This window comes from Erpetoichthys calabaricus, chromosome 2 (genome assembly GCF_900747795.2).
Source record: "Erpetoichthys calabaricus chromosome 2, fErpCal1.3, whole genome shotgun sequence".
In the NCBI taxonomy this organism is placed as follows: Eukaryota; Metazoa; Chordata; class Cladistia; order Polypteriformes; family Polypteridae; genus Erpetoichthys; species Erpetoichthys calabaricus.
In genome coordinates this window covers 128,099,909-128,111,982 of record NC_041395.2, presented here as the reverse complement: position 1 = coordinate 128,111,982, position 12,074 = coordinate 128,099,909, and the positions used below count along the sequence as shown (strand labels likewise).

The 12,074-nt window shown below is 48.4% G+C and overlaps 1 protein-coding gene across 1 annotated transcript in view; it reads left to right on the top strand.

Moving 5' to 3' along the window:
* The window catches only part of kcnab1a (potassium voltage-gated channel subfamily A regulatory beta subunit 1a), a 356,546-nt gene that overhangs the window by 257,093 nt on the left and 87,379 nt on the right, over positions 1–12,074 (top strand). Inside the window, exon 7 of the mRNA XM_028794498.2 lies at positions 203–246. Within this exon, the coding sequence (XP_028650331.1) occupies positions 203–246 (44 nt within the window). The remainder of the gene's footprint in view (positions 1–202; positions 247–12,074) is intronic.

The following is a 12,074-nucleotide window of genomic DNA, read 5'->3' as shown; positions in this document are numbered from 1 at the left end:
AATTTAAACAATAATATGCTAAAGCATAGGTGTGCAGTTGATTATAACTTGTCATAGAATGCTCACAGATTTGAATAAAGGGAATACTTTAATTATTACTTTAATTATTTGTAAATCTTGTGTATGCAATGGGGAGTACATAATCAAGTGCACATGTGTGTGGCTGTTATATAATATGTTGTGTTTGTGTTTCTATATTCAGAGCAGAAACAGAGAGAGGCCTTTCCAGAAAACACATTATTGAAGGTAAGGCTACAGTTGATGTTAAGAATTATTAAAAAAAACAAATCACTTAATGATCCATATTATCACTGTTTGCGTAGATTTGTGAATATATGTCATTGTTAAGGCATCCTGCAATTAAAAATTGACTTAAAGAAGAAATTTCAAATATTAACTGTTAACTCTTAGTGCTCTTCTCAAAATGTTGCACGCATAATTTCACACACGCAGCAAAGGATTTATAATTGATTTTAGGCCTACCTTTATGATGTAGTTTTTCTTTAGGGTAGCCGAGTGGAATAGTAGACACATTCCAGGATGTCATTTCACTTTCTGACTTTGTCACTGCCTGGATGGATTCACCATGCTCTTCTCTTAATCAAATAATTTTTTTTGTCTGTGCACTGCCAATCACAAACATAATAAGAAAATGGACATCCCTGAACTAAACCTTGTGAGTGGAACACTGTGCCTTGTGATGGACTGACGTCTCATTCAAGGTTAATTTCCAAGTTTGCCAGTGGCTTATTGAAATGAAAAAGTGTGTTCAAAAAATAGATGGCCATTACTTCATTTCACCAAGGGCACTCTTGATCACTAAACCCACCAAGTAACTGACAGGGTCCACTTGACTTCCTGAGGCCTTTGGTGTAATGAAGTAATTACCATCTGATTATTGAACTTCAATTTTGTTATTATTATTATTGGGATTAATAATAATAATAATAATTCTTTACATTTATGTAGCGTGTTTCTCATTACTCAAAACGCTTTACATAGTAAGTGGGGAGCCACTTCAGCCATAACTAATGTGAAGCATCCACCTGGATGATGTGACGGCAGCCATTTTGCGCCAATACACTCACCACACATTACCTGTTAGGTAGTGAAGGTGTGAGAGGTAGTTCGCCAGTAAGACAGAGGGGATAACTAGAGGGCCAAAATTACCAGGCTGTGGCAAACACTTTAGCCAGGACATCGGAATACAATCTCTCTTTACAAAATATGGCAGGTATTATTTATGACAACAGAGAATCAGGACCTCAATTTTTGCAGAACTGTGTCCCTGTCACTGCATTAGGATCCACATTCAGACCATAGGGTAAGAACCCCCTGCTGGCCTCACCAACACCTCTTCCAGCAGCAACCCAAACTTTCTCTGGTTGGTCTCCCATCTGAGTACTGGCCAGACCCGAACATGCTTAGCTTCAGGTGGAGTGCCTATTCTGAAGTGCATTTGGTATGGCTGCTGGCCAATTTTAGAACACAGAGAAAACATTTATTATGAAAAGGAAACAGTGCTGAATCCATACAAGCAGAAAGTGAAAATGACATCCTTGAATGTGTGAAGTAACTTAAGTCTACTATGCAACCCAACTTCATAAAATGAAAGCTATACTTCTGTTTCTTCTTTATTTTAATATTAAGGTATGGCTATGTTGCTGTTGTATTTCTTTCTTTCATTTTAGCATGAAGCTATGATGACACCTTTCCATATTAGTTTCTTAAAAATACCTTGAACATGCACAAGGAAACGCTGCTTATTGGAAATGGGCTACTAAAGCATTTGTAATGTACAGTTTGCTTTTTTTCCCCACCACATTATTTATTGGATGGTGGCTACTAAGATAAGCTGTCAAAATAATGAGGTTAGTGCACTCCCAAAGGAAAGTGAAGTACTTCTAGAATCAATCCCTGAAATCCCAATGAAAAACTAAACAGGCTGCATCTTTATTGTTGACACCAGTGTTGCCAATGACTAAAGAAAAACAAGAAAAAATAAAGCTGGTTTCAACATTTATATTACAATGCCATATATGTATGTATGTATGTATATATATATATATATATATATATACATACAGTATATAGTAACAGATAGCCCGGCCACAGACAGACACGACACCAATGTCTACAACACACGGTTTATTTCACACTATTTACAACAGGTTCCAGTGACTCACACACGACTCCTCCAGTCCCAGATGTGCTCCAGGTGCTTCCTGATCTTCTCCCAGCAGCACCTCCTGGTGTGGTGGAAGCCCTGCTCTTGCACCCGGAAGCACTCCGGACGTACCTGGAATCTTCTTCCGGCAGCACTTCCTGGTGTGGCGGAAGTGCTGCCTTCCAGGGCTCTACAAGTATCCAGGCGCCCCCTGGCAGTGACCAGGGGCCCCAACCAGGTTGAGCTTCCAAGCTCTGCTCCCGTGGCCCCCACGCAGACCAGAGCGGCTGCCCTCTCATGGCCCAGGGAAAGTATTGCTCCTTTCCCGGACCCTCCAGGCATCCCGGCTGGGCAGGACCCCCAGCCATCTGCTACAGTGCTCCACCCTCAGCTGAAGCCCGTAGGGTGCAGCGGCCCCACCACGAGGGCAGGTCTTCCTCCACGGCAGGGCACCGACATATTTCTGTCCATAGTCCGGTCCTGCAATAGACAAAGCAGAAAAGGGTGTAGAGATGCTGCCACGATGCCACCTACAGGTGTCCTCCGTCACACTGTACAGACAACACCTCCACAGATGACCAGTACCTAAGGCACTCATAACAACGGCGAACCCTACTTCTCTCCCGTGCCCTTGGGATATGAAAACAGGACGGGCACGTCTATTCCCTTGGTACGCCAGCCAAGTTTGGGGTGTCTCTCTGCTCCTGCAGAGAATGGCTCCTAAAGGGACGCGAGCATACCGGCTCACGTTTCCCTTTGTCAGGTGACCTGTTCATTCCCCGGGTCCTCTTTTTTTTCTGGGACGCCTTGACAGTTTGGATCCCCTTATGGGAAATATGGAGACCCCTTGCCGTCTGTGTCCCTCTATATATATAGGGCGGTACTGTGGCGCAGTGGTTGCGCTGCTGCCTCACAGTAAGGAGACCTGGGTTTGCTTCCCGGGTCCTCCCTGCGTGGAGTTCTCCCTGTGTCTGCGTGGGTTTCCTCCGGGTGCTCCGGTTTCCTTCCCTTTTCTTTGGATTCTGCTCTTATATTTTGCTTTACTGGATGTTTATTGCTCTTGCCTTCTTCCCTCACCATTTGAAAAGCTGCAGCCTGTCTTTTGGTACTTGCTTTTGGATTGCAGATTTTAAATCAAGTATGTCATGCTTACCCTAGTTTCTATCTTGATTGCTTGTCTGGGTCTACACCCCACCATTGGCTCATGCTGTTAACTATGCTTTACAGGGCAATGTGCTACATTGCCATTTTGGGTCTCAGCTATTATTGCAGGAAAGCCATCACTAAGGAGTACACTCCTGCATCTGTGGGTGGGACTGGTCCGTGTGTGTCTCTGTAGGGGTACCTTACAACAAACTCATGTTTATCAGTTTTCACTGTTTATTTTATACTTTTCTTTTGTTCACAAGAATTCTCACAAAGCTTTTTATTTTCCCCAACCACTGTCCTTTCAAACATGCTCAAAACAAAGTTATCATTCTATCCTAATTAATCTTATTATTATTGTGCCTCTCATGGTGAGTGCTAAGTGCAGACTAGGCAAGACCGTTTAATGTACAATTTTTCTTTGTTTATGGAATATTGATGTAATTTCATTTAACTGTTTTTATTTCATAGTTCTCTTTCTGCATTATAAAATGTATGATTAAAATGGCATCACTCATAAATTGCAGTATACAACACAAATCTTTACTCAAATTGCAATCTCAAGAAGAAGTTTTGTTTTAGCTGCAGCATTGTCTGAGGGTGATCAGGCTAAATAAATGTAACACTTTACTAGAGGGGATTTGATTTCCAATGTAACTAAAGCAGGGGCCTCTCTCCTCATTACAATAGCATCACTTCTGTGTGCTTTTAAACAGTTATTGTCCTCCAGCTCTCTCTGAAGCGGAAGCTTGACCCTTAAGGAAAATAAGAGCATTCTGTGGAATCCCAATGGAACGTTTCATTCTGCCAAAGCTTGGTGTTTCTACATGTATTTTGCTCCATAGCCCACACAATATGTCCTCTTATTCTTCAAAGTATTACTTGTTATACAATATTTCAGTCAAAGTCTGTGCACGTATGTATAGTAATACATTAGCTCCGGGCCTATTACATTTTGATCCTGGCCTGCCTCTTCTGCACTTGAAATTCATCAAATTCAGAGAACTCGGTAGAGCAGTGGGACAAAGTTAGCAGACATCTTAACCTACTAAGCTAAAGGAAGGCTTCTATACTTTTGGAGGATACAGTTCTGGACCACTGAGATCATTGAACAGTTTAATACAACAAATTTACTGAGAATTATATATAGTCAACATACTCTCACAGCATCCCTCACCCAATTATTTAGAAAAAAACAAAATAAAAAATATAGAGAAGAGCTAAAAAGGGCAACGCAAAGGATAATGTAGGGGAAACATAATGGCAACTGCAGGCTCTTAGTTCTGTGCTGTACAGGTTTTTGAACCCTTATTGATCCATAGAATATCAATCCACTTACTTGCACACTTGTGCAGTCCTGTATTGTCTCTCTTCATTCTCTTTTCCCTACTCCACACTCAGTCAAGCTGCAATAATAATGTCTTTAAGATGTGTCCCATGGTCACTTCTGGAAATCCTAGCATCATTTCTGAAGTTAGTGTCAATCTAATAATCACAAAACACACACAGACCTAGAGCTGTGCTTAGAGGCTCCTAGTATCTCTGCTCCTTTGAGACTTTCATTCACCTCTCTGACAGCCTTGAAGCCGCCCATACTAAAAGCATAGTCCAATGCTCTCTGTCCGGGGGCCATTTTTCCTCAAGTGTTCACAAGTTTTTGTTACTTCATCTGATCTCTCCCCAAATGTACTTTCTGTATTGGACCAGAGGGGCAGACAACCCTAGTAAATGTTGGGTCACCTGCCCTCTAGGACTCTAAGGGAAGCATGGCAGGTTCCTATCTAAGTTGCCCTTCTATTTTATGGGTGTTGATTCCCTGGTTTGTTAGTCTTCTGCAGTACGAAGTGTATTTGCATTACAAAAGTATTAAGAGCATTTAAACGTTTTTGAACATAGCTCATATAAAAATTATAGTTATCCAGGCCTATTTTTTCAGTACAAATTCATGTTCCCAAGGAAAAAATAAATAAAGATGATTTTAATTCTTACCACCAGATAACTTTTAAGAAATATCAAATATCAAAAATATTACAAAGTCAAAATTTTATTTGTGTAGAGTCTAGCTATTCTTTTTTAGTCTGTGGGCATTTTTCTCTAGGTAATTCAGTTCTCTTCTCACATCTGAAAAAAAACCAGTCCCCACTTGAGTTTGTGTAGGTGTTTTTGTGGATGTGTCCTGCGGTAGAATGGGCCACCCACATCCTAAACATATGAAAGTTAGGTTAGGTGTTGCACTCTTTCATGGTTTCATTCCTACTTCCATGCTGGTCATGACCTCCACCTGATGCTGCCAAGATAGAGTCTCACATTTTGTTATCCTAAATGGATATATCTATATTTATATGTTGTGAAAGCCAACCCTGATACAGACAGATGCAAGAGGCACAAGGTCAAAGCACACATGCGTTTTTATTTTCTTCTTCCTTGTGGGAAACACCTTCCCTGTTTCACACAGGCACAACACAGTCCAAATAGCACAAGCACACAATACACAAATCCTTCTTCATTCTCCTTCTCTTTCTCTTTTCTCTTCCACTCCTCCCGGCAAGCTTCATCTCCCTCCTCCCAACTCTGGCTCCCGGAGTGATGGCTGCTGGCTCCTTTTATAATGCACCCGGAAGTGCTCCAGGTGCTTTCTGGCCTATTTCCGGCAGCACTTCTGGGTGTTGTGGAAGAGCAGCTCTGTAGGGCTCAGCAGCAGCTACAGTGCCTCCTGGCAGCACTCATGGATCCCAACAGGGCTGCACCAAACTCCAATTCCCATGAGGCCCTGCGGGAGTCCTAGGAACTGCTGCAACCCAGGGGGGGCTGCCATCTGGTGTTCCATCCGCCATGTCCATCCGTATGTATAACTAAATTATAATAGTGCATGTATGCTGTATATAGCGTACGTATATATTGTATATCCATCCATCCATTATCCAACCCGCTATATCCTAACTACAGCGTCACGGGGGTCTGCTGGAGCCAATCCCAGCCAACACAGGGCGTAAGGCAGGAAACAAACCCAGGGGCAGGGCGCCAGCCCACTGCAAGGCACATACACACACACACCCACACAACAAGCACACACTAGGGACAATTTAGAATCGCCAGTGCACCTAACCTGCATGCCTTTGGACTGTGGGAGGAAACCGGAGTACCTGGAGGAAACCCACGCAGAGAACATGCAAACTCCATGCAGGGAGGACCTGAGAAGCGAACCCGGGTCTCCTAACTGCGAGGCAGCAGTGCTACCCACTGCGCCACCGTGCCACCCTATATTGCATATATATCATGTATATATATTGTGGAACCTGGCCCGGACACAGACAGGCAGACATTGTTTGAAGCACCGCATCACACATTTATTTACAACTAGCCAACCCGCGGCGTAGCATACGCCGCATAATCACGCCGCTTTTTTCATGATTTTTAAGCACAGTGAAAAAAATTAACATTTGAAAAATCCGTAATTTAATAAACCACCAAGAAAAGTAACATTGCAACAATGCATGCTACGAACCAACATACAATTGTCCGTGACTTAAAACTGGAGGACCGCCGTCGCGCCTCCACCTCCCAGAGCGAGGGAAGTGGCTGGATGGTGCTCATGCGCGGAGGGCGTAATGGGGGGAGAGGGGAAGGACGCCCATTCCGCCCCCTCCGTCCCGGCCCCCCCGCCATTCTAGTCTGCTGATTTCTTAGTCATCTCTTAGTCATCGTTCAGTACACACTGCCTGCTCATGTGCCCGCCCCCAACTCCTCACCTGAGTCGCTTTTCTCTGTGTACAGTCCACATGCGCCTGTGAGTCACGTTGACTGTTCATTGTTCTTTGCAGTTCCGGCTGCTTTTCTATATATAATCCACCAAGTCACCCGACCATGGTAGTAGCGAGGGGGGGGGGTGTGTACAAAGGGCAGGGATGTAATCAGTGCGAGCATATGACCTGCACTTACTGGGAATTCCTCGTTCGTGGGGAACAATTGCAAGCCCCGGTCTCCATCGCGAATGGGGTTCAACGGCTTACCCACGTCTCTCGGCACCGGGTACACACACGTTGATCCATTCAGTGTAGCGTGCGTGCAGTACCGGACATCCAAGGGCATCACAGACCTGTTAATGCTCAATCTCACATGGCTGAAAGCCACTTGTCCCTCTAAGAAGTTGGATGGTGACCGCTCTTGGGTCGCGTAACTATTTAGCAGGCGGGAGTCTCATTTGTTTTCTGAATTAACCAGACAAATCGCTCCACCAACTAAGAACGGCCATGCACCACCACCCACAGAATCGAGGAAGAGCTATCAATCTGTCAATCCTCTCCGTGTCCGGGCCGGGTGAGGTTTCCCATGTTAAGTCAAATTAAGCGAAAGGCTCCACACCTGGTGGTGCCCTTCCATCAATTCCTTTAAGTTTCAGCTTTGCAACCATACTCCCCCCCGGAACTCAAAGACTTTGGTTACCCGGTTAACCGCCCGGCAAGTCATGGGAATGACGCAGCTGGATTGCCTGTCGGCATCGTTTATGGTCAGAACTACGACAGTATGTGACTGTCTTTGAACCTCCGACTTTCATTCTTGATTAATGAAAACAGTCTTGGCAAATGCTTTCACTCTCGCTCGAATTGTTGTCAGGCATGGCTCTGTCGTGCGTGTGCCATGGTTGGCTGCTTAGTGAATTGTTGGTGGGCGGGGCTCTGTGAGTTGTCATCGTATCCCATGGTCTTAGCATTGGTAGGCGGGTCTCTGTGAGTTGGTGGGCGTGGCTATGCCGTGTGTATCCCATGGTTGTCTTGCTTGTTCTGTCAGCTTAGTGAATTATATATATAGATATTCTATATACAAGTGCACACACAACCCCAAAGCTCCCCCAAAGTCCAGGCCTCAACAACGCCTTGTCCTCTCTTCAGGCCGACTCCGCTCCTCTCCTCCCGAGCTCTGTCTCTCTTCCTCTCGAGTCAAGCCCTCGAATGGAGGGAGGCGGCCCCTTTTAAACCCACCCAGATGTGCTCCAGGTGCCTCCCGATGATCTTCCGCCGGCACTCTCAAGTGTGGCGGAAGTACCAGCGGCGCACCCGGAAGCACTCTGGGTGTCCCTGGTCTTCTTCCCCCCAGCATTTCCAGGTGGGTCAGGGCTCCTCAGGCATTGAGGCGCCTTCTGGCGGTGTCCACGAGCCCCTATAGGGTTGAGCTTCTAACCTCTGTTCCTGTGGTTCCCAAAGCCACCAGGGTGGTCGCCCCCTCGTGGTCTGGAGGAGGCATAATCCCTCCTCCGGTCTTTCCGGGTATCCCGGCTGGGTGCCACCCCCAGCCACTTGCCACAATGTATATTATATATACTGTACATATAGTGACTAAAGTGGACATTATAAGAAGAGACAACAAATATATTTCATGTACTGTCTTTAATCCATCCCTATACAAGAGAGGAGATTTATTGTACATGCTACAGTCTAAATCCCATGTCACATTAGACCAGTGTTTCTCAACCACTGGGTCGCAATCCACTTTTGGATCATAGGCATCTGTCGGTGGGTCACCATCCATCCATCCATCCATCCATTGTCTCCCGCTTATCCGAGGTCGGGTCGCGGGGGCAGCAGCTTGAGCAGAGATGCCCAGACTTCCATCTCCCCGGCCACTTCTTCTAGCTCTTCCGGGAGAATCCCAAGGCATTCCCAGGCCAGTCGAGAGACATAGTCCCTCCAACGTGTCCTGGGTCTTCCCCGGGGCCTCCTCCCGGTTAGACGTGCCCGGAACACCTCACCAGGGAGGCGTCCAGGAGGCATCCTGATCAGATGCCCGAGCCACCTCGTCTGACTCCTCTCGATGCGGAGGAGCAGCGGCTCTACTCTGAGCCCCTCCCGGATGACTGAGCTTCTCACCCTATCTTTAAGGGAAAGCTCAGACACCCTGCGAAGGAAACTCATTTCAGCCGCTTGTATTCGCGATCTCGTTCTTTCGGTCACTACCCATAGCTCATGACCATAGGTGAGGGTAGGAACATAGATCGACTGGTAAATTGAGAGCTTCGCCTTGCGGCTCAGCTCCTTTTTCACCACGACAGACCGATGCAGCGCCCGCATTACTGCAGATGCCGCACCGATCCGCCTGTCGATCTCACGCTCCATTCTTCCCTCACTCGTGAACAAGACCCCGAGATACTTGAACTCCTCCACTTGGGGCAGGATCTCGCTACCAACCCTGAGAGGGCACTCCACCCTTTTCCGGCTGAGGACCATGGTCTCGGATTTGGAGGTGCTGATTCTCATCCCAGCTGCTTCACACTCGGCTGCGAACCGATCCAGAGAGAGCTGAAGATCACGGCCTGATGAAGCAAACAGGACAACATCATCTGCAAAAAGCAGTGACCCAATCCTGAGCCCACCAAACCGGACCCCCTCAACGCCCAGGCTGCTCCTAGAAATTCTGTCCATAAAAGTTATGAACAGAAACGGTGACAAAGGGCAGCCCTGGCAGAGTTCAACTCTCACTGGAAATGGGTTTGACTTACTGCCGGCAATGCGGACCAGGCTCTGGCAACGATCGTACAGGGACCGAACAGCCCTTATCAAGGGGGCCGGTACCCCATACTCTCGGAGTACCCCCCACAGGATTCCCCGAGGGACATGGTCGAATGCCTTTTCGAAGTCCACAAAACACATGTAGACTGGTTGGGCAAACTCCCATGCACCCTCCAGGACCCTGCTAAGGGTATAGAGCTGGTCCACTGTTCCGCGACCAGGACGAAAACCACACTGTTCCTCCTGAATCCGAGGCTCAACTATCCGACGGACCCTCCTCTCCAGGACCCCTGAATAGACTTTTCCAGGGAGGCTGAGGAGTGTGATCCCTCTGTAGTTGGAACACACCCTCTGATCCCCTTTCTTAAAGAGGGGGACCACCACCCCGGTCTGCCAATCCAGAGGCACTGTCCCTGATGTCCATGTGATGTTGCAGAGGCGTGTCAACCAAGACAGTCCTACAACATCCAGAGCCTTGAAGAACTCTGGGCGTATCTCATCCACCCCCGGGGCCCTGCCACCAAGGAGTTTTTTGACCACCTCGGTGACCTCAGTCCCAGAGATGGGGGAGCCCACCTCTGAGTCCCCAGGCTCTGCTTCCTCATTGGAAGGCATGTTAATGGGATTGAGTAGGTCTTCGAAGTACTCCCCCCACCGACCCACAACGTCCCGAGTCGAGGTCAGCAGCGCACCATCCCCACCATATACAGTGTTGACACTGCACTGCTTCCCCTTCCTGAGACGCCGGATGGTGGACCAGAATCTCCTCGAATCCGTCTGAAAGTCGTTCTCCATGGCCTCCCCAAACTCCTCCCACGCCCGAGTTTTTGCCTCAGCAACCACCAAAGCCGCATTCCGCTTGGCCTGCCGGTACCTATCAGCTGCCTCCAGGGTCCCACAGGACAAAAGGGACCGGTAGGACTCCTTCTTCAGCTTGACGGCATCCTTCACCGCCGGTGTCCACCAACGGGTTCGGGGATTGCCGCCACGACAGGCACCGACCACCTTACGGCCACAGCTCCGGTCAGCTGCCTCAACAATAGAGGCACGGAACATGGCCCATTCTGACTCAATGTCCCCCACCTCCCTGGGGATGTGGTCGAAGTTCTGCCGGAGGTGGGAGTTGAAGCTACTTCTGACAGGGGGCTCTGCCAGACGTTCCCAGCAGACCCTCACAACACGTTTGGGCCTACCACGCCTGACCGGCATCCTCCCCCACCATCGAAGCCAACTCACCACCAGGTGGTGATCAGTTGACAGCTCCGCCCCTCTGTTCACCCGAGTGTCCAAGACATGTGGCCGCAAGTCCGACGACACAACCACAAAGTCGATCATCGAACTGAGGCCTAGGGTGTCCTGGTGCCAAGTGCACATATGAACACCCCTATGCTTGAACATGGTGTTCGTTATGGACAATCCGTGACGAGCACAGAAGTCCAGTAACAAAGCACCGCTCGGGGTCAGATTGGGGGTGCCATTCCTCCCAATCACGCCCTTCCAGGTCTCACTGTCATTGCCCACGTGAGCATTGAAGTCTCCCAGCAGAACGAGGGAGTCCCCAGAAGGTATGCCCTCTAGCACCCCCTCCAGGGACTCCAAAAAGGGTGGGTACTCCGAACTGCTGTTCGGTGCATACGCACAAACAACAGTTAGGACCCATCCCCCACCCGAAGGCGAAGGGAGGCTACCCTCTCATCCACCGGGGTAAACCCCAATGTACAGGCTCCAAGTCGGGGGGCAATAAGTATACCCACACCCGCTTGGCGCCTCTCACCGGGGGCAACTCCAGAGTGGTACAGAGTCCAGCCCCTCTCAAGGAGATTGGTTCCAGAGTCCAAGCTGTGCGTCGAGGTGAGTCCGACTATATCTAGCCGGAACCTCTCAACTTCGCGCACTAGCTCAGGCTCCTTCCCCTTCAGAGAGGTGACATTCCACATCCCAAGAGCCAGCTTTCTGCCGAGGATCGGACCGCCAAGGTCCCCGCCTTCGGCCACCCCCCAACTCACACTGCACCCGACCTCCTTGGCCCCTCCCATAGGTGGTGAGCCCATGGGAATGTGGACCCACGTTGCCTCTTCGGGCTGTGCCCAGCCGAGCCCCATGGGTGCAGGCCCGGCCACCAGGTGCTCGCCATCGAGCCCCACCTCCAGGCCTGGCTCCAGAGTGGGGCCCCGGTGACCCGCGTCCGGGCAAGGGAAAACGCCGACCAAAATTGTTTTCCATCATAGGAGGTTTGTTTAACCGCTCTTTGTCTCATC